Here is a 22,271-nt window from a genome sequence, read left to right as displayed (position 1 = left end):
TTCTCTCAAAGATCTTTGAAAATGATTTTGAAACCGATCGAACGCTAAGCAAAAAACTTTCATATAAGCTTTTTTCGTGATTTCAATTCCACATACGGGTGGAATTTTCCGAAATACCATCTTAACGTATACCTTCATCTCATTAAGGGACTACAATCAGTCAGTCAATAAGGCAGTCCGTCAGTCAGTCTGTCAGTCAGTCCGTCAGTCAGTTCGTCCATCAGTCCTTCCGTCAGTCAATCCGTCAGTTAGGACAAACAGTTTGATATATAGAGATACAAGTATTTTGTACGAAGGCACATAAGTTTTATATATGTGCGTGCGTATATGTATGTGTGTGTGTGTGTGTGTGTGTGGGCGAGTGTCTGTTAGTGTATGTATGTATGTGTGCATTTATGTATGTATGTATGTATGCATGCATATTGCATATAAAGATTATTTGACGCTTTGCTGCAAATTTAAATATAAAAAATTTCTACCAAGTGCTCTCCTCCTCGATTCTCAAGAATTCAAGTAGGCTCAGCTGAAATTCAACAAGGCAGGAAACGTTGGCTCCAACGGCCTGTGGAGGAGCAACTGGAGGCGGAGGAGCAGGAGGCGGCGGCGCAGCAGGAGGTGGGCGGGTAAGTAGTATGTATGTATGCATGTTTGTATGTATGTATGTATGCATGTATGTATGTATGTATGTATGCATGTATGCATGTATGCATGTATGCATGTATGCATGTATGTATGTATGTATGTATGTATGTATGTATGTATTTATGTATTTATGTATGTATGTATGTATGTATTCCTGCATGCATGTATACATGCATGTATGTATGTAAGCATGCATGCATGCATGCATGTTTGCATGTACGCATATATGCATGTACGCATATATGCATGTACGCATGTATGCATGTACGCATATATGCATGTACGCATCTATGCATGTACGCATCTATGCATGTACGCATGTATGCATGTACGCATCTATGCATGTACGCATATATGCATGTACGCATCTATGCATGTACGCATGTATGCATGTATGTATGTTTTGAAGAAATCAAGTCAGCGCAAGGGTATTTGAACGATAAAGAATTCAATGTAATACCTGAGTTTCTGCTAAGTAAGAAAGAACTTAAATCATAAGACATGATATATCAAGGTTTCATATGTATGTAAACTTATTATTATCTGGTCGTAGTAGTTAAAAATAAGTGAAAGATGAATTTCCTCTCATTTAAAAGCTTTGCAATATTTGGTAAAGACGTCTATTCAAATTTGCGCTCCCTCGGAATTTGTCTATGGCAATGTTTTAGTTTTTATAAAAGGATTTGTGGCTAGATTTGATTCATTAAGACTCGTAGAATTTCCTGCCTAAAAGCAGTTGCCAAATGGGAGACTGGCACTGGCAAGACGCTGAAAGAGGGTAAGGAAGGAGGAGGAGGGGCTAGCCAGTGCGTAATTAAGTTAAGTTGGAAACGTGGTCAACTCATTCGCTGGCAATTGTGGCAAGGTCATTTGGTTTGGACGGCATTTCTGCAATAGCGAATGTGGGCGCATGTGTGTGTGTGTGTGTCCCGTATGAATGTGTGCGTGTGTGTGTGACTGTGCGTAATTGCTTGATCTGCACGCCACACAGACACGCACACACGCCCTCTCTCTGCCCCCCTATTGATCAATTGCTTCCATTTTCGATTTCTAATTAAACGAATCGAATGCTCAGCGATAGAGAGACAACATGATGGAGAGAGAGAGGGGGGGGGGGGGGGGGCTATGAATGGCTGCAGTATTGTATTCGATTTGGATTCGGCCTGCCCAGCAAAACTGGCCATTGGCCAAGTGAATCGCGATATTACATCAGACAAAACGTTTGGAGAACCTGAGAATTGGCCGAGATCTGGTTTAATGCCCTGCTAGCCATTCACAAAGCGGGTATATTCGTTTGGTTTATACATATACAAATACATATACATATCCCATTGGATTTGAGGTATATTCTGGTCTCAGACTCAACAGTTGAGAGTATCTATGGGACTTATTATTAGACCTAATCGGATGTCAAGTTTATAGTCGGGTATCTCATAGACGGCTATCTCTAAGTCAGGCAATGCCGAGTCTTGCGCGTTTTTGTTGACGGGGGCGCAGCGAAAAACAAGTCTCTTGGCCGCCAGTTGAAAGATTTGGAGCGGCGCTCTTGAGTGCACGCATTGCGGCTCAGTGTGTGCATGTGGAGCTATTCCATTGAGAAAAACTGGCAAAACATTTGGCTGGAAATGACGAAATGTGCAGCAGAAAAACATGAAATTGCCACTAGGAGCACGAGATTTGAGCTCGAGCATGTGCATCGTTCGGCTTGAGGACGGGGTGCGAGATCGAGATCTAAAGCACGAAATGAGACGCCAAGTCAAAGCAATTGTCACTTAGCCATTTAGCTAGACCAGCTGGACGAGTCGAGTGCTGGAAGGGGGGCGGGAGAGGGTAGGCAGGGAGGGATATCAACTGGCTGCCAGAAATGGTTAAGCGCGACAACGGATCGCATATATAAAACTGCAAAACTGGCGGAAAATGCATCTCACATTCGAGCCGAGTTCTTGCAGTGCAGACGCGCGCCTTCAGTCAACCAAAAATAAGCAAAAAGGAATTCCAACAAAATGTTCGCTCAGGTAAGCCTCTCGACTGGCAGCATGTCCTCCATGGACTCCACTTAGATACTCATCTAATCCCGACAGACTGTGTGCGTGCTTGGATTGGCGCTGTCCGTGGCGCTGGCCATACCCATTGATCCCTATGGCCCCTCGCTGCTTGCGTCGCCGGCCATTTCCTATGCGGCGCCCAAGCTCCTGGCCACGCCCACTCTGGTGCAGCATGCAGCGCCCGCCTACATAGCCGCCCCAGCACCAGCCTTGGCGGTGGCCAAGGTGGCCGTGCCCGAGCCCTACGATCCGAATCCCCAGTACAGTTTCTCGTACGGCGTTACCGATCACCACACGGGCGACTCCAAACAGCAGGAGGAGTCGCTCGTCAATGGCGTCGTCCACGGCAGCTACTCCCTGGCCGAACCGGATGGCACCATACGCAAGGTGACCTACACCGCGGACAAAGTGAACGGCTTCAATGCGGTTGTTGAGAAGAAGGGCGTGGCCGTTGTCGCCAAGCCCGCCCTGGCCGTCGCCAAGGTGGCGCTGCCCACGCTCACCAAGATTGGATACGCCGCGCCCGCCTACGGCGGCTCCGGCTACGGCGGACACTACTAGACGCTTGCCCGGGTTCCTCGTTTGATGCCCAACTCAATCCCGACCGTTGTTGAATAGTTCTAGTATTACATACACAATTATGCTTCCAAAACCATCCGAAACACAAAAATGACGTGCGTGCTGTCCACCACTGAGAGCCAACTCCGTATCATGTGGTCCATCTAGCTTCTAGGGATACCGTTTCTAGGGGATTTCGGTAAACGGCTATCGGCCATTTATCTAGTGATTTATTAAATGCATCTACTGAATAAAAGTTTCGGTACAAAAAAAAAGAGAACATTCTTCACTTTGATTGATATGGGAAGGAAGGAAGGAAGTCTAAAGAATCAGCCCAAGTTTGGGCACAAAAGAAAGAAAGCATCCTTTACTTTCATTGATGGGAAGGAAGAAAGTCTATAGAATCGGGCCAATTTCTGTTATCTCTGGAATAAGGACTTGAAGTCTTGTAATTCTCTTTCTCCACATTCCCTCAGCTCTTAGTGCAACGAGCAAAGTCCTCATGTTGCCGCTGAAGAGTTGCTTTCTGAAGGAAGGAAGGAATTCAGTTTTGGGTCAATTGCAGACAAATGAACCCGGAGTTCGTCTACAACCAATTACTCAACTAATGCTGCCAAGTCAAACACACTCCATTGATTTCTTCGAAGGCTGAGAGCTTAGTCATGTATAGTTTCTTTGCTGTTGAGGTAGGTTCGACCTCAACCTCAAGACGGGCCGAAATGGGAAGCTATTAATGCACAGCACGTGCCACAGTTAAAGTTATGATTGTCATAAAGCCCAGCGCTTGGGTGCTGGGATTGTGCAAATTGTTGTTGGCACGTTCATTGAGGAAACTTTTGTGTGTTCCCGACACGGAATGCGCCTTGCGTCAGCGCAGACATTGGGTCACATTTGGCAACCGGGTGACGGGTGGCAAAGCGTTTAAAACCACGCAGCAACAGCTCCAAGAGACAGTCCAGAAAGTGCAATCAATCAATCCACAGTTCAATCCAACACAATTAAACATGGCTCTGCTCAAGGTAAGTTTGGACTGAAGGAAGCGGCAATGGTTCAAGTCTCAGCTGACATCCTTTGCAGTCTCTACTCATCAGCTGCGCTCTGTTTGCCGTCATCGAGTGCGCCCTGCTGCCCGGCGTGCCCGTGAACACAGACTTTGATCCGCATCCGCAATACGCGTACGCCTACAATGTGCAGGATGCCATCACCGGGGACAGCAAGAGCCAGCAGGAGGTGCGTGATGGAGATGTAGTCAAGGGCTCCTACTCGGTGGTCGATGCCGACGGTTCGCTGCGCACCGTTTTCTACACGGCGGATCCGATCAACGGCTTCAATGCGGTCGTGCAGCGCGGTCCAGTTCCAGTTCCAGTTGCAGCTCCAGTTCCCGTGGTTGGCCCACGTCCAGTCGCCCCATTCCTGGGCTAGGCAACAGCTGTCTGATCTTAGCTTGTAGATAAGTTATTGTCCGTTCTGTAGATCTAACCAAACTCATAAATCATTTAATAAATCCAGTTAGGCCAAAGAGAACACAAGCCCGGCTAATTGTTGGCACACCTGGCTATGGTTTATCCAATCGCTGACAAATGTCTTCGAGTTGAACAAAATTGCTTGAAATATGCAAAAGATATGCATTTTGATTCAACTACGAGCTCAACATAAAGAGCATTAAAGGTATTTAGAAGGTGCTCCCTCTCTGGATTCGATTTCTTCCACATGCAATTCCTTCCGTTACTGACTTCAAATCTGCAGAGTTTGGCACTTAATTCTCTTCTTATGTTCGATTCAGATTGAGGAAGCTAAAAACTGACTTCTTTGAGCTTGATTGAGGAATATATAAAGCTAGACCTGAGCACCTAAAAACCACCTTAGCCCTTCAATTTTCTCGACAGTTTCGATCCGGATTTGAACAAGATCCAAGCACAATCTCCAACTAAATATAAATCAATCCAAATTCCTTAACTTTACTGAACTTAAAAGTTACAGACTTTTCCTTTACTTTTTTGAGCTTAAGAGTTGTAGTTTAGTTAAGATTATAGTTATTAGGAATACAACCATTTTCCAGGAATCAACTCTTTCGACTTGGTTTGTAACTAGAAACCAGTTGATCCACGATATGAAGTCGTTAAGGATCACATCCGTTTCCACTTTTCTTTGGCTTCTTTATTTATTAATATTACCTATAAACCCCAAGGCTAATGAATACCGCGCTCCTTTCAGATACTCTGTAATATAAAAAATATATTTATTGTAGCGTTAAGATTCCGCTGGAAATCTTTCAAGGATCCACTACATATGCTTAAGTACTTATACTTCAAGTAACCTAAGGACTTTGGTTTAAAGGCGTTACAAAGTGTACTCCGATTCGATTTCCTTCCTAAAGAGCCCGCCCCTCCCAAGTCAAGTCCCGCCCCCAACAGCCAGAGAACACTCTCCCAATGCAAACTGCAAAAACATTCACTCGATCGCATCGACACGCACTCGAATTATTCAATAGCTTAATTGAAAGTACTCGACGCGATACAATTTTTGATTACGCAAAACTGCGCATGTCTCCGCCGACGTCGCTGTCGCCGTCGCTGTCTGCGTTGGCGTCGCCGTCGCGGTCGACGCAGCCGCTGGCAACTGCGACGCCTAACAAGGCGCAACGTGCGTTCAAAATTAGTGATAATGGGCAAAATTGTCCCAATGGCAGTAAAATGTACGAAAAAACCAAGTAAGAGTGGGCTAGTTGCGGTTGCTCGACTTGTGAATACCCTGTAATCAGCCTCTGTTATGTTAGATATATTTACGGGTCTGCTTCTTCTCAGCACTAACTTTTGTTTGTTGAAATTTTCTGTTCTTAAAGAACGCATTAAAGTATGTTTATACTTATAATAACTGAGCTGTTAAAAGATATAAAAATATTCTTGAACTATATCTTTTAATCTATATAATTCATTTATTGTACTTTGTTCTACAATTTTCAATAAAAACCCCAAAGATCATGGCTGAAAATCCATATTTGGGCTTTGGGGCAGTTTTGTGAAGATATTCAAGATATCTATAACATACCCGATCTAAGTATCTAAGTATCTAAGTATCTAAGTATCTAAGTATCTAAGTATCTAAGTATCTAAGTATCTAAGTATCTAAGAATCTAAGTATCTAAGTATCTAAGTATCTAAGTATCTAAGTATCTTAGTATCTTAGTATCTTAGTATCTTAGTATCTAAGTATCTAAGTATCTAAGTATCTATGATCTATGATCTATGATCTATGATCTATGATCTATGATCTATGATCTATGATCTATGATCTATGATCTATGATCTATGATCTATGATCTATGATCTATGATCTATGATCTATGATCTATGATCTATGATCTCTGATCTCTGATCTCTGATCTCTGATCTCTAATCTATGATCTATGATCTATGATCTATGATCTATGATCTATGATCTCTGATCTCTGATCTATGATCTATGATCTATATCTAATCATAACAACAGAAGATAAGCTCCTGTTGATGCTGTAGTTCTTGAGTTACATTCTTCTGCCCGTCGCATACACATGCCCAACTGTGATATACCCGTTTTTCTGGCCACTTTCATTGGCTACAGGGTATAAAAACATTGTTGCAGTGGCAATTGCCTGCTGCAAGTTGGGGAGTCGGAGCTGTTGATGTCGGATTCGCAGTCGGATTCGGAGTCGGCCAGTCTGCGGGGTGAACTGTTTCTGCTGCTGCTGCTGCTGGGCGCGGCGCGGCGCTGCTTTGTGCCAGTTTCGAAGGCTGATCTCGTAGCTAACATAGAGACGGCGACGCACACACCTTTCAACAATCGACTGGGTGCGTGGACCGTTTCTGTGTGTGTGTGTGCACGTGTGTGTGTGTTGGCCAGCGCAGACGCACACTCGCACACCTGATGTCGCCTGGCCACCCGGCCCAAAAAACGCTTTCGAATTGAACTTTTTTGTCACGATCAAATCCCCGCCCGCTGCTGCAACTGTTGCTCCGAGCAGCTCATGTATCCATTCATTTTGGCCTGTCCACCACTCGCCTAGGAGCCGAGCCAAGCCGGCCGACCCAGCCAGACAACATGCGTGCCATTCTCGTAGGCCTAAGCTGTTTTGTCTGGCCTGCCCGACCGAGCACCCCGCCCGTCAGACAGACAGTCAGCTAACGCCCACCCTCCGTTCCCCCCGGCTCCTTCGATATGCCCTGACTGCCAATTGCCAGGGGCAATTGCGACGCAACGAAAAATGAATTATTTTCATTTTTATACCCTGTAGTCAATTGTTTATATATAAGCGGGGTGTATTGGCATTGTGACCCAAGTATGTAACATCTATTTACATATGAGGTATACATATGCCAGAGATTATAACAATCGAACTGTTCGTATATCGATGCAGTTTATTAGGTCTATGCATAAAATCGATAACTATCGATTCAAATCTATCGATAAATGTCGATTTATAGCTACCAGTTTTAAGCATATCTTTAAGGAACAGTCGAATGAAGACATATTTACTTATTAGGTATACATATGCCAGATATAACATCGAACTGCAGTTTATAAGTTTATCGATAAATATCGATTGATAGCTATCATTTTTAAGCATATTACAAAGGTTATAAGAGCTCAAGACTTGGTATTTGGTACGTGGGGGTACTTGTATGCTAAATTTTATGAGGAGTTATTTAAGCATTTCCTCTATTGTAAGACCAAAGAAGGAATACGCAGGCACATATATAAATACACAGGGTAGCTTCTAGTCACACTTGAATGCCCGCTTTAAGCTGTGAAAATTGTTTAAGAATCACAGAAGTTATTTAAGAATGTATTTTGACTATTGCGAGACCAAAGAAAGTAATATGCAGGCATATATATATACCTTTACAGGGTATCTTCTAGTTACACTTGAGTGTCAGCTTTAAGAGAATTAATAAGAATCACAGAAGCTATTTAAGAATGCATTTAGCTAGTTGTGAGACCAAAGAAGGTATATGCACGCATATATGTATATAGCTTTACAGGGCATCTTCTAGTCGTTCACACTCGAGTAGAGCGCTCTGCTTGTTTCTTCTTGTTGCTGCTGCTGCTGCTGCATTTTGTGATCTTAGCAAGCATTTTCAATATACTCCACACGCATGCGCACTTTTTAGTTGTTTTTGTTGTTGTTGTTGTTGCTTTTGCATAAATATTTTTGCAGCAGATTTGGTTGCGGATTTGGGGGCTTGGGCATGCAGCTCGCGATTGGTGTTGGCTATAAAAAGCAATTGTCGCTCAGCATCAGAACCACAGAGTGAGTTCATTTGTCAGCCAAGCAGCAGCAGCAGCAGCTCCAGCTCCAGCTCCAGAAAATCTCCTCCAAATCGCCAGCAAATCGCCTTTAAATCTACACACAAAATGGCACAAAAATTGTTGCTCGTTTTAAGCGCTCTGTTGGCCGTGTCCAGCGCTGTGCTGGTGCCCGGTCCTGGCCTGGCATTGCCCGCTTTGCCCGCATATCCTTCGCTCGGAGCGCCCGTCTATCCGAAGCTGGCGGCGCCCGTTTATCCCGGCCTGGCCAAGGTGGCCGTTGCCAAGGTGGCCGCACCCGAGCCATACGATCCGAATCCACAGTACAGCTTCAGCTACGATGTGCATGTGAGTGTCCACCAGCAGAATGTCTGACCAATTCGTATCCTTTGCTAACTCTTGTCTGTTGTTTCTGCAGGATAGCTCCACGGGCGACGTTAAGAACCAGCAGGAGTCGCGCAGCGGCGATGTTGTCCAGGGCTCCTACTCGCTGATCGAGGCCGACGGCACCCGTCGCATTGTGGAGTATACCGCGGATCCTGTGCACGGTTTCAATGCCGTCGTTCATCGCGAGGGCGTCGCTGTCAAGGCTGTCGCTCCGGTTGCCAAGGTACTGGCACCGGCTCCGCTGCTGCATGCTCCGGTTGTGGCCAAGCTGCCAGCCTATGGCCCAGCTCTGGCACCCGCCTATCACGCACCAGCCTATGGCCCAGCTTTGGCTCCGGCTTACCATGGTCCGGCTTTGGGACCCGCCTACTCGCCTCTGGCCTATCACTAAGTCACGATTAGAAAACTGAAGCCCACAATGTTGACGACCTCTTGATTTCTCCTCCACGTGGTCCGGCGGCGGGCTGCCGTCTGATCTAGCGTCGTAGTCGATAGTTGTAGTATTAGTTGAAATGCAAGCGATATATATCGCTTCTACATATCGTGTACATACGAATTCACTCGGGCGGCTTCCAAATGCCGCCCGCTCTCATCTACACTCACATTCGTTGCCTTTCATGTATGTTTTTCTTGTCTACCTAATCTTAAGGCTGTTTCGACCGCGATAAAAACAGAAAAAAACAAAACACACAGTTCTATAACTCTAACCAGCTTTTATGCCTTATTTAACTCGAGTTCAAACATGCCGAGACGAAATGCAATAAAAATGAGAAGCAATTGATATAAGTTTGTGGTTTACAAGACTCAGACCAGGCTCTAAAAGGAAAAACTTCGAAGACAGAATACAAATTTCTTATAACTGTGAAGCGAAACTGGAACCGAAGCGATTGATCAAAGGAAAAAGCCAGAAGCAGCCCAACAAAGCTGTCTTTCAGGTCAGATAATACTTAAAAATATATATATGAAAAAAGTAGATAAATATAACATTAACTTTTTCTGATCTTACAAATAGTATAAGATAGAAAATTGGATATTCCAACTCTATATCAATATTTTAGAGTTCAAGCAAGCTCCATTTATGAATCGAACCTTTCGGCTGGTTCAAACCTTAAGTTCAATTGAAGTCACAGTCAATGCGAACTAGTGCGCATTTCGAGTCTAGAACCAGATTGAAATTTATATTTGCAAGGAAGATAAATATAACATTAACTTTGTCAGGTCCAAGAAATAGCAAAAGCTAGAAAACTTAGTGAAAGCAATTCCAACTCTTAATCAACAAATATTTTTGTATTCAACTAAAATCATGTTTATTTAATTGCAAGCTGGGCTTAAGATTTGAACCTTTAGGCTGGTTCAAACCTAGAGTCGAACTTTTCACTGGATTTGCCCTGGCTAAGCCCCAAATTCAACACACTGTCAATGCGAACTAGTGCGCATTTCTAGTCTAGAGCCAGATATATAGTAAATATATATTTGAAAAAGAAGCTAGATATAACAACAATTTTGTCTGACTTTAGAGATAGCATAAGTAGTTGAGAAATATTCCATCTCTTAATCAACAAATATTTTGGAATTAATTTAAATTGATATTTTGTAAAGATTTGAGCCTTCAGGCTGGTTCAAACCTTGAGTCGAAACACGGCTAAAACACAAATTTAAGTCACTGTCAATGCGAACTAGAGTGCGTATTTCCAGTCTAGAGCCAGATCTAGTTTTCCAATCGTGTGAGTGGTGCGACCTTAGAATATTGCCACCACAAAACGCAGCATTCAGCTTAGTTGACCGCCACAAGGTTGACAATTGGCCAAGTTGCCTAAGTATTTACTTGTAATCAAATTAATGCTAATTGTGAGCTGAGCCTTTTTATACGCTGAACCCATTGAAAATGGGTAAAAGGGTATATTGTGTTTGTGCAAAATGTAAATGTATGTAACAGGCAGAAGGAAGCATCTCCGACCGCATAAAGTATATATATTCTTGAACAGCATCAATAGCCGAGTCGATCTAGCCAAGTCCGTCTGTCTGATGTATGAACGGAAGGATATCAGAACCTATAAGAGCTAGATATGTAGATGATGGAGCTAGATGTAGGTCATCCTAGTGCCTGCGCAGATCGAGTATGTTTCCGATAATCGATAACTTGCAATCGATAAAAATCGATATCCTGTTTTTTGGGCAATTTTGGTAAATAATAAGAGCTAGAGTCACCAAACTTGACTTCTAGCTTCTAGAATAGAATATATATATGCATTTGATGTTGGAAGAAGAGGGTTCAGGGTATCCCCTAGTCGGGAGCTCCCGACTAGAACCTCTTATTTGTTCATTTTTCATTTGATTTGTTGGTGCCAGTTGGTTGGGTCAGTTATGCATTGGCTGCACACGCTGCTGGCACGTCTCGTACGTATTACACATTTAGCTATTGCATAAATGCCTTTTTGATGATTTAATAAAATTAAATCGTAATTTTAATCGCGCTCCAACTGATGAGGCGCCCGAACGTAGCGAAAGCTTTCAACAATTGACAGACATACAGAGCTGGTACAATGGGCCAGAAACAATTGAAAACTGGATAAAATTGTGAGAAAATAAAGGGCAGAGATTGTTTGATAATAAGCTGAACCCAATCTTATCGAGCTATCACTCCATGATACTAGATAAGAAAGTCGTTCGATTTAATTCAAGGTATAATTCGAAATAAATAATCGAGTTATTTTTACGAAAAATTGATAAGTTGAGGTTCAAGACTTAGTCTAAGTCTCTGCCGATTTGTATTTCTAATTTGTTGCTGCTTAAATGTATGCAAAAAATGAATTAATAGTCATTACAGCGTCAATAACCATGGTTGTATATCGATATTTATCGATCTTTGGGCAAACATCGTCGAACTTGAAAAACTAATAATTATATTGTGCTGCGTGTGGAGCCTAATAGAACTTGTATTAAGTAATTTAAATCTCTGTCTCTAGTCTTTCAGACATGTACAAGAAACGAAGCTGAAAATCAATATTTATCGATCTTTGGGCAAACGTAACAACTTATCGATAAACTTGATTTGCCAAGCGGGACGCATCGACAAACACGCATAACTGTATCTGACTTTAGCTCGAATATTACACACAAAACTGCACAACCCAAAAATAGCCTAGTTCCATCAATCATGTTGATCACTTTACAGCTTTTCAGGTTTGATGACCTTTAAAAAAATATATGCAATACGACTCGAGCCTATAAAATAGGAAACACTAATGAATCAAGCTGAGCTTGAAGCTAGAAAGTGAAACCAAAAAACAAACGACTTAAATTTTTGTATATTGTTTTAGCAATTTCTCCCCATTGTGACTGCCACACACACACACACGCACACACACGCACACACACAGGCACAAGAAATTAATGAGTGCATTTGTGAAATGAAGACAAAAGCGTGGCATATGCTACATAAGCTCATAGCTCATAGCTCTTATATGTAAGCATATCTGACAGCCTGTTACATATATATTGCATATATGTAACATATATATGTGCTCTCATGTATGTAATCATTTACGTCCCATTTGCAATTGTCGCCTTAATTAAATAGCTGAATTTTCGTTCGTGATTTCATAATTAATAATTTCTAATTATGGAGCTGGGTCTTGTCGATTTTGGCTATGACTTACCCCGTAAACCAGGGTCCCCTAGGGCCGTAGAGGAAACGCTTGGCAGTCTTCCATTTCTTCCGTATGTGACTGTCGTTGGTTTTGTGCTGCAGCGCGGCATTTTGTAGGCGCTGCATCTCCTCCACCTGGCGCACCTTCCACGGCATATAGATCTTTTGCTGGAAGACGCGACGATTCGCCGCCTGGAAGCTGGCACGCTGCTTGGACGCCGCCTTGCATGCCTCGTAGCACTCGGCCCAGAAGCGATTGATCGGCTCCCACAGATTCAGCTCGATCTCGCGCTGGTAGCGATCGTAAAGCGGCTTCACCTGTAAATAACACAAAATGTGACAGATGTCAGTCGGAGACGGTTTTTAAATGCGGCTTAAACGCAGACCGGTAATACTGTGTGTAATGGCAAAGCGGGTATATTGAAAGTTAGCTCAAAGACAGAATTAGGCGTTAGTCTCTCTATATGGAAGAAACATATTTGTGAGCCTGGTAAATGGACCTTCTTTCTATATATACATACCTTTAGATCCCTGCAAAAGGGGCACACTGAAGGAAGAAGCTTCACCTTAGTCTGGCCAAGAGTTTGCATAAACATATCGATCTCAGAGCCAATCAGTATTTATCGATATTTGAAAGCTCCAACCGATTCCCCTCATGCATAAAAACTGGTTTTCAGGTCTGGTTTTTTAACAAATCTCAGAGAATTCTAAAAAGGGCATGATAAAAGAAGAAGCTTCACCTTTTTCTGGTCAAGAGTTTGCGTAAACATATCGATATCAGAGTCCAAATATATCGATCTGAGAGCCTATCAATGTCTATCGATTTATAAAAAGCTCCACTCGATTTCCCCTGACTTTTCCAACTGATTTTCAGCTCTGACTTTTAAAGCATATTTGACCTAAATCCAGCAAATTTCGTGTTCTTTTATGAAAGATTTCCCTAATCTCAAACCTTTCTTTACTTATCCAAAATGGAATATCTTTGTAGCCTTGATTTCAGTGGGTATCTAATTTACTTAACACTCATCTGCACCAGACTTGTTTTCGCTTTCATACACTCGCCTTGGCTCGATTCAATTCAGTGCAATTCCAAGTCAGAGTCGAAGAGCGGGATTAGGAGACGGTGCACGTCACGTCCGGTCAGGTTCAAGTTCAATGTGGATGCAGATGCTGCCGCGGCTCGAGGAAGCGACGCACGTTCGTGCAGCTCGAATGCAGTTTGGCCTTTGGCAATCGAAACGAGTTTTACACGAATCGGACGATCTACGAATGTCTAGTTTTTGCTTTTGTGATATTGAATTTTTGGCTGGAGACATCCGCATTTGGGCATTCTTTACATAATGCTTGCTCCACCGAGGGCCAGCCGATTGTTCCAGGGCGATGCGCTGCACTCCGTGCTGCACTCGGTTGGGCGCTTTAATGGGCAAACGCTTTGTCATTCGACTGGTTCCAGCAGCTGGCGACGACGACGACGACTCGTCTCTGCTGTCTCCGGCAACAAAACCAGACCACTTTCTTGGAGCGCGCTCAGTTGCCGAAAGAAAGTCCAACGAGTCGTGAACGTGGTGCGCGCCAAAGCGTTTAGAGTAGAGCTCCAATAAAAAGCAAAAACAACAAGAGACCATCCAAAACGTTGCCTCCAACCAATGAAAGTTGTTACCGTTCGCATTTTGTTCAACTTGACGCCTTGAAAACTTCGAGAAATGTGCAATCTAATGCGGCTCGGCGTGTGCCTTGTAAGTGAGATCCCATATCAAGTGACAATCAAAGAACTTCAACAGATCCAGAAATGGAATAAATAATATCAAGTGAAAATAAAAGAAGAACCTCAAGTGAAGTACAAGAATATGCCAAGTGAAGAGAAAAGAACGACACGACAAGAAAAAGAGAAGACTAAACTAGAGTTGTAAATTTATCCTGAAGATAAAACAACTTCAAGTTAAATACAAGAAAATATGGAATGGAATCATATGTCAAGTGAAACGAAAAAGAACTAGAAAAGAAGAACAATCGAAAACCAAACTAAATATCGTCAGATACATATTGAATAGATATGCAGACTAGGAACTGGTCTGGTTAATACCTACTCTGTAGGATGTTAGATAGTCGCCAACTTTCCAAAAACTCAAAAACTTCAAAAACAAATATCCAGCTGTCATTTTAACTCTTCCAGTGAGCCCTTAGTTTAGTTAGGTTTACTTTTCAAATAGGACCTTTAGCCAAAAGGGAGATAAGTTCCGAGTTTCTGTCCTCCTCCTTTACCATAAAGATCGAGCTGCCTGTTTAGCCCAAGTTTAACAATATATTGATCCAGTTAAAGTTAAGTAAGAGTACGAACTAAATTTAACTACCCCAAAAGAGAATAACTCAAGTCAAGCAGTTTGTCAATTATCTTCCATTGCTTCAACACCCACAACTCTTGAGTACATCGGACTTGTTCATTGGGACGCCTTCATCCATGGCGGCCATTGTCTGGTTAGGAAAACTGTGAACAAAACAAAATAAAAGCACAGCAAAACGGATTACGATGCCCGCTGAACCTGAATTGGTGACGACGTGTTCAGGTTCAATGCTTTGCCCCTTACCCCCCCGTCCACACGGCTGCGAAATGGCGGCTGTTGCGTGCGGCTTGGTTGCAAGTGTTGTGGCATGCAAGTGTTGTTGCATGCCAGGCACTCAGCCGGCAATCGATGGCAGCCAATTACGACGGAGGAGGAGAGCACATGGCAGCACAAGCGAGTCTCGTGATTGCGTTACGTGTTCGCGGAAGCAGTAGCCGCAGCGGCAGCAACTGCGTCATCCAGCAACAACTCGGCGCGACGGGTTAAAAGTCAAAGGTTGACATCTTCAAAATGTTGCCAAATTGCGGCAGTTAGTCGCTGGGAGAAAGTTGCACATGCGACAGGGCCGCAAACGCAAAACAAAATTGTAGGTGCTTAGATTTACGGCGTAAACCCACTCCCTGCTTTGAAGTGGGACTCGTGAGCGAGGCAACCAACGTTTAAGGAAAGAGGAAGCTGCTCCAAGCCCAGGTTCAGTTCGTGAATTAACATCCAATCTTCTAGGTTTCAGTTCAAAGAAAAAGGGAGAAGATACTCTTTGGATATCTTCCCCATTTCCCAACTATTACAATCTCCAATATGTAGCTGATGCCAGAAGAAGCACAGCTGTAAAGTATCACGAACAAATCTCTAACCATTCTTCTGTCTTTCAGCTGCTGCTGCTTCTTCCACTGACGCTGGGCGAGCAGAGTCCGAGCAATGAGACAACTGTGACGCAGCTGGGGAGCAACAGCAACAACAGCAACAGCAGCGATCTGCTGCCCAATGCCGAGAAGCTAATCCGATATCGCCGCCATCCGCCGTATAGGGTGCGCAAGCGCAGCAAGCAACGGCGACGCAACAAGGGTCCGCCTCCGCCCAAGATCAAGTATGGACCGCCCAGTTATCCGCCGGGACCGCCCATAGGCTACTATAAGCCTTCGTTGCCACCGGCGTTTTCCGAGCCAAGCTACTCGCTGGACGATTTTCAGCATCTGAAATTTGATGGCGCTGACTTTCAGATACCCGCCTCCAGCTATGAGGCGCAGTCCATGGATCTGGATCTGTACAGCCACAATGAGCCGCAACTCTATGGCGCCCACAAGTTTCCCAGTCTGGAGTACAGCTTCACGGGTGGCCCGGAGTCGTCCGCCTACGAGCACAAGCCGCACCAGAAATATGGCGTTCCGCCGCAACATCCGAGCAGCTATGAAGCAACCGACTCCTTTGCACCGCAGCATTACGAGCCGCCGCCGGCACCACCATCCACCAAGTATGGTGTACCTCACGTACCCAGTTTTACGCATTCGGCTGCACCACCTGCTCCTGACTCCTACTCCCTTTACGAGCAGAAGATTCCCAATGCCGGCTACCATCACAGCTTTGCCGAGCCGCCCCGCGGACCGCCTACTCACTCGGGCAACATTGAGATATCCTACTCGCCGCCCGCCTACGAGATCTCCACTTCCTATCAGGCCAATGAGCCACAATATAAGCCCAGCTATCCATCGCCCGCTCCTGGACACAGCTATCAGCCGCCATCCACGTCCCATGATAGTTATCAGCCCCCATCCTCGTCTCACGAGAGCTATTTGCCACCAGCTCCGTCGCCAGGTCAAGACTATCACCCTCCAGGTCATGACTATCAGCCTGCCTCTCCTGGTCACGACTATCAGGCACCAACCTCGTCCCATGATAGCTACCATCCACCAGCTTCATCCCCTGATCATAGCTATCAGCCACCTGCGCCATCCCCTGGTCATGATTATCAATCCCCCGGTCATGACTATCAACCACCACCTCCTGCACAGCATCCGTCCAGCAGCTACGGTCAACCGGACACGCATTTACCCATCGAGAGCTATCCACAGGAGGACTATGCGCCGCCGGCGGATGAATTGCCGCTCAGTCCCAATCACAAGTTCCCGAGCTTTGACTTTCCCAAGTCCAGTTACGAGGTGCCCATCTACGATCCCATACCCTTCGAGGCATCCAACAAGGAGGAGCAGGAGCTATTCCCGCCCATACTAAACGATAGCACGCCCAACGAGCTGCTCCCGCAGGATGCACATGCTGCCGGCAGCTCCCGAACGCCGACAAAGAGCCGGAAGCGCAAGCGTCGACCCTCAGCGGCGATTGTCTCCAAGAAGCACACGCTGGACGTGCCGGAGCTGCAGCAGGCCTACGATGCGGAGTCCCATGTGCATGTCCGTGGCACCGAGCTGGACACGGCGGCACACGGCTCCCGCCATGTGGAGCAGAAGCGAAACTATTTAAACTTTGTGACGCGCTCAACGACAACGACAACGACGACGGCGGCGCCCTGGAGTCCGATGCGCGTGCGCACCACCTCCAGCAACGCCTTCATACCCACCGTGGTAACGACTACGCCGGCCAGTCGGGGCCGGAGTCGCGGCACCTCGCGCTATCGCAGCCCCGAGACGACCTCCACGGTGGTCACCGTCGAGAAGTCACGTTCCCAGAGCTATTACGATGGAACCCTAGCACCGCCCACCCAGCAACAGTACTCGGTACAAGGGGGGCGTGGCGCAAGACCCACACGACCCACACAACTGCGAGGTGGAGCCGCTTTAGCCCTACAGCCCGGCACGGAACGAAATCCGACGCCGAAGCGCACCACAAAAGGCGTCTTCGACACGACGCTCTTCAAGAGTCCCCTAAGCGATCGGGAAATGGATCGTAAGCTCCATTTGCTGCGTCAGAACTTGCCAAAAAATCACAAACTATATTAAAATGCGGAGAGTTCAGTACGGGGGGATCAATACGGGGATTGGCATCAAATGCATGAGACTATGTTAATTTAGAGCTAAGTTTCGAGTAGTTTAAGCAATTAAATGATAATAATTATATGATCTGATATGATCTAATTTTGTAGATAATTTCTGGTAGATATATGAGAGATAACTGAGAATCTCTAAGAGATTTTGTATCATGTATCATGTATTTTCTCGACTTACCATGCGTTCCATAAAGTTGCGCCACTTTTTGCTTGTGCTATACATTTGGAAATCGTTGAAGAATACTGGGCCAGACGATGTGGATGGCAGATCGGGCAGTGTGGTGTCCAAATTGAAGGCGGAGCGGCATTTCTCTAGCAGCGCCTTCATCACGGGCATCAGAAACGAATATTCCTCCGGATTGCCAACTGCAAAGGAGTTGAAACGAATGTAAAATAACATTGAAGAGGAATTTCGAGCCGGTACTCACCCTCGATGGCATTATCGAGCGCTCGATTGATGCTGTAGAGCAGGTAGGAAAGCTCCGCGGGATCTTCGGTGGCACGACTCTGGAGTATCGCGTGCAGTTTGGCCGTGGCCATGGCCACAATGCCGGGATTCGGATGATGCGAACACTTGAGCAGCAGACCCAGATATAAGCGTATCATGTCCGACCAATCGTCCGAGGAGCCGTGCTGAAAGATCATCAGAGCATCGAGCAGGGCGAGCACGCCATCCAACAGCTTGGTGGAGCATTTCTTGGACTCATCCTCATTCGAGCCCAGCACGACCAGCTCGTAGACCATGCGCAGAATGTTGGAGGCGTTCTAAATGGAGCATAAAATTAGCAGGAGCAATAAAAGAGCTTGAGGTAAACTAACCTCCTGATTGATATGCGTTTGGCTGCCGTGCTCGGAGAGGTCGAAGAGTGAGGCCTGCACGGCCATTTCCAGGATGCGCAGGCGCAGCGACAGATGCGACGTGATCAGCTCGTTGTTCAAGGCCAACAGATTGATGCAGCCGAGCACCTGGCCGCGCTCCTGCCAGCACTGCGGATGATCGTTGGCAATGCCGCGCCAGAAAACATTGAACAGCGTATTCGAGACCAAATAAACCAGCTGCTCCTCGGTGTCCACATCGCCTTCGGCCATGAAATCAAAGGCGGAGGTGCTCTATACGAAATGGATAGAAATTAGTTCGAGACTCGATTGTATTTTGATGAAAACCCACCTCCATGGAGTCGCTTTTCTTGGCTGGGCCGTGCGGCGACTGCGTCGAACTTTCCGAGCTCAGGGATTCCTCGCGGTGCAGCGAGGCAGTCGGCGTATTATCGGTCTCCGTGGAGTTGCCCTGTGTGAGCGACTCGAAGGTGTCCTGAATGTCATGCGTCTTCTGGCGTATAACAGAGAAGACACTGTTGACATTATCCACAACGGCGCCGGAGACAGACTCAGCCAGCTCTGCGGAAAGATGAAGAAGTCGATTAACAAGCTGCGAGCGGAAGGAAGCTTCTGCTACACTCACCCTTAATCTCGCTCTCGATGACAGTGGCTGCTTCGGAGACGCTGGCCTGGAGCTCGTTAAGTATTAGCCCGCTGTCGCTGTGCTCCTCTTGCGATTGCGCCTGCTGCTGCTGCAGCTGAGCAAGATTAATCTCCTGATCGGAGAACGTAATAAGATCGGCTTGTGCCAGAAAACTGGTGTTGTCCTCCAGCAGCACGTCCATATTGATGCCAAAGCTGCGACGACGCTCCTCATCCGGCGGCACGCACGTTATGGGCTTGCGTATGAGCAGCCGGGCGATGGACTCCTGCCAGCCCGTCTGCCTGGCGATGGCCGCCGTGGACTGCTGCTTGACGAAGGTGGTCTGCAGCAGACGCCGTGCTATCTCCAGCTTCACCTGCAGATCGCAGCTGCTCACATGGTAGACGACAAACATGAGCCCGCCATAGTCGGGCTGTGCGCCGAGCATCTCATCCACCAGATAGAACAAAATGGTCGAGCTGAGCGACATGGGCGTTATGAAGGAAAAGAAGCCGGGAAACATGCTCTGATCGCTGCTCGGATCGTACAGCCGCAGCACCTGCTTGTACTTTTGATGCACACGCGATGTGGCCAGCAAGGCGCCGAGAAACTGTGAAGGGAAGGAGATTAAAACAAGGCCAGGTAGAACTTCTCCCATTGATGCACTTACTCTGATGGCAGCCTCTTGGATGTCGCTGTTGTAGCTCTTGTCCACGAAGAAATTGTAGATGAGATTGGCGCTCTGCGGTTCGTGCAGCAGCAGCACCATCTGATCCTTGCAGTTCTTGCCGCGCACATAGTTGGTCATCATCTCGAGCAGCTCGACCAGGACCAGCTCCTGCCGCACCGATGCCAGAAACGCAACAATTGCATTCACCTCCTTGATGTTGACGTCCTTTTGCAGATAGAAACGAACGATGCCGAAGAGCGTGGCGCGAATTGTGCGCGCATCGTCGCTGCAAATGTTATCCGGCGTGCTGTAGTATTGACGCACCACGTCCAGCATGAACTGGACGCCGTAGCGACGTCGGAAGAACTTGCGATCGTTCTTGATCATGGCGCTCAGGTATTGAGCGTGGCCCAGTGTTATCTGAAACTGCAAACGCGACCAAATGGCAAAGTCAAAGACAATGTGCTCGTAGAGAGCATCCAGCAGCTGCGCATTGTTGCCAGCCGCTGGCGCGGATTTGTGACCCTGCAGCGATTCCATCAGCAGGTGTGTGGCCATCAGGGCGTTCACGTCGAAATAGGGCGGCGGACAACGCTGCAACATGGTCCCGATGATGGCCAAGCACTCGCTGCTCAGCAGCTGTTGCTGATTGTTCTCGTGCTCGTGGGTCAGATAGCGCAGCAGGCACAGCAGGCTGGCCAGCGGATGCTGTATCATCTTCCATTCCGTGTACGAGTTGGAGGAGAGCATTTCCCAGTCGGTGAACTCTTCGGCTATGGGCGTTCTCAGCGATGCCGGCGACGGGGCAGAATCATCGCTGACACTGCCAATGGACACATCAGACTCCTGCTCCTTGACCAGCCGATGCAGCATGGGCAGCATGGCATTGATGCCGCCAATGCTGTTGATGGTGTCCTGTATCTTGACGGTCTTGCAGTGCTGTGCGCTGATCCGGCCCGGAAACCGGCCACCCGGTATCAAATCCTGACAGCTGCCGTGCCAAACGGCGCCGGGTGCATAGCAGAAAACAAAGCGCGAGTTAAGCTCCAGCAGATCGTTGTCCTGCGAGAAGATGGAGCTGAAATTCATGCCCGCATCGAAGATGGTCTTCAGGCTGGTCGTTGGCTCCGCCAGCAGCACGCCGCCCAAATGTCCCTGCAGGCACGCCTGCTCCCCGAACACCGTATCCTGCATGCCAATGGGAAAGTTCTTAACGTTCGGATCGAAGGCCGTTTGGGTGCGCAGTGGCAGTGTGAAATAGTTGGACACCTGCAAAGCAATATTGGTTAATTTGATTATATTTAACAAATCCCAAAGGGAGCTTACGTTCGTCGACAGCGTGCGCTCCAGCAGACTGGGCAGCATGCCCTTGTAGGCGGGTCCGCTCTCCTGAGATGAAGAACGCGGCAGCGAGCCACCTTTGGCCAAATCGCTTTGCTTTGGCGGCGCCGCCAGCACTGCGCCGATGCCGCAGACACTGAAGGGTTCGTTGACGGGCTGCACCTTGAGCGTGGCGCTGAGCTTCTGCACAAAGTCCACATAGATGTTGATCTGGCTGTAGGAGAAGGGCCGCTTGGGCGGCGTTATGGCCACCGTTAGATAATGCCACTGTCCGTCCAGCAGCGTCTTGGTGGCAGTCGCCGTCGTCAGGTATTCGCGTCGCGTCAAGGCAGCCACCACAACATGGCCATTGGGCTGGACAAAGACCTCAAAGCCACAGCCGCTGGCCGTGTGCAGGGTGAGCAGCATGCGACGCGTGCTGCCCGATTGCGTCTGATCCTGCTGGGCAGTGAAACGGACGAGCATGTGCAGAATGAAGCCATAGGCGCCGGAGAGTGTCCAGTTTTTGATGTCGGGCACCAGAATGCCATCCGCCGGCTGCTCAATGCCAAAATACTGCGCACAGCAGTTGCTGCCGCGCAGACTCTGCAACGCGATCACGACAAGCGTCTGAAAGGGATTGACAGTGAGTTAGTATGGAGCCTGCTCCATTTGGATAACACAGCTCACCTGTTGCAGCTGCTTGCACTGCGCAAACTCTTCACCCCGACGCAACAAGGCAAATATGCACTTGAGCTCGACGGGCACAATGCTGAGCTTGCTCAGCTCCTCGATCAGCTTGATCAGATTCTGGGCGCAAGCCTCGGCCAGCAGCTCGCTCTGCATCAGACAAGCGCACGCCGCCTTGACGACGCGACTGCCGCAAGCCACGGTCTTGCTAGGATTCAGGAGAGC

General features: G+C 46.9%; 4 protein-coding genes across 4 annotated transcripts in view; 3 read left to right on the top strand and 1 right to left on the bottom strand.

The window, feature by feature from the left end:
• LOC115762904 (neurobeachin-like protein 1) overlaps nucleotides 1-22,271 on the bottom strand; it is a 41,676-nt gene that overhangs the window by 16,620 nt on the left and 2,785 nt on the right. Inside the window, exons 8-16 of the mRNA XM_030705281.1 lie at nucleotides 22,047-22,254; nucleotides 21,363-21,986; nucleotides 20,037-21,305; nucleotides 19,367-19,976; nucleotides 19,073-19,302; nucleotides 18,724-19,014; nucleotides 18,333-18,669; nucleotides 18,083-18,270; nucleotides 12,575-12,882 (exon numbers count right to left, since the gene is read on the bottom strand). Coding sequence (XP_030561141.1) covers nucleotides 12,575-12,882; nucleotides 18,083-18,270; nucleotides 18,333-18,669; nucleotides 18,724-19,014; nucleotides 19,073-19,302; nucleotides 19,367-19,976; nucleotides 20,037-21,305; nucleotides 21,363-21,986; nucleotides 22,047-22,254 — 4,065 coding nt within the window. The remainder of the gene's footprint in view (nucleotides 1-12,574; nucleotides 12,883-18,082; nucleotides 18,271-18,332; nucleotides 18,670-18,723; nucleotides 19,015-19,072; nucleotides 19,303-19,366; nucleotides 19,977-20,036; nucleotides 21,306-21,362; nucleotides 21,987-22,046; nucleotides 22,255-22,271) is intronic.
• Nucleotides 2,646-3,248, top strand: LOC115762866 (cuticle protein 7). Its single transcript, XM_030705240.1, has 2 exons — nucleotides 2,646-2,657; nucleotides 2,724-3,248. The coding sequence occupies exons 1-2, from the start codon at nucleotides 2,646-2,648 to the stop codon at nucleotides 3,246-3,248; spliced, it is 537 nt and encodes a 178-aa protein (XP_030561100.1).
• LOC115762865 (cuticle protein 19.8) lies at nucleotides 4,250-4,667 on the top strand. The gene is made up of 2 exons (XM_030705239.1): nucleotides 4,250-4,264; nucleotides 4,323-4,667. The coding sequence occupies exons 1-2, from the start codon at nucleotides 4,250-4,252 to the stop codon at nucleotides 4,665-4,667; spliced, it is 360 nt and encodes a 119-aa protein (XP_030561099.1).
• Nucleotides 8,637-9,306, top strand: LOC115762862 (larval cuticle protein A2B). Its single transcript, XM_030705238.1, has 2 exons — nucleotides 8,637-8,876; nucleotides 8,947-9,306. The coding sequence occupies exons 1-2, from the start codon at nucleotides 8,637-8,639 to the stop codon at nucleotides 9,304-9,306; spliced, it is 600 nt and encodes a 199-aa protein (XP_030561098.1).

Source organism: Drosophila novamexicana, unplaced genomic scaffold (assembly GCF_003285875.2).
Source record: "Drosophila novamexicana strain 15010-1031.04,08,12 unplaced genomic scaffold, DnovRS2.1 tig00000644-arrow-pilon, whole genome shotgun sequence".
Classification (NCBI taxonomy): Eukaryota; Metazoa; Arthropoda; class Insecta; order Diptera; family Drosophilidae; genus Drosophila; species Drosophila novamexicana.
Note: the sequence above shows the minus strand (reverse complement) of the source record. Positions and strands in the feature narration are given on the sequence as shown.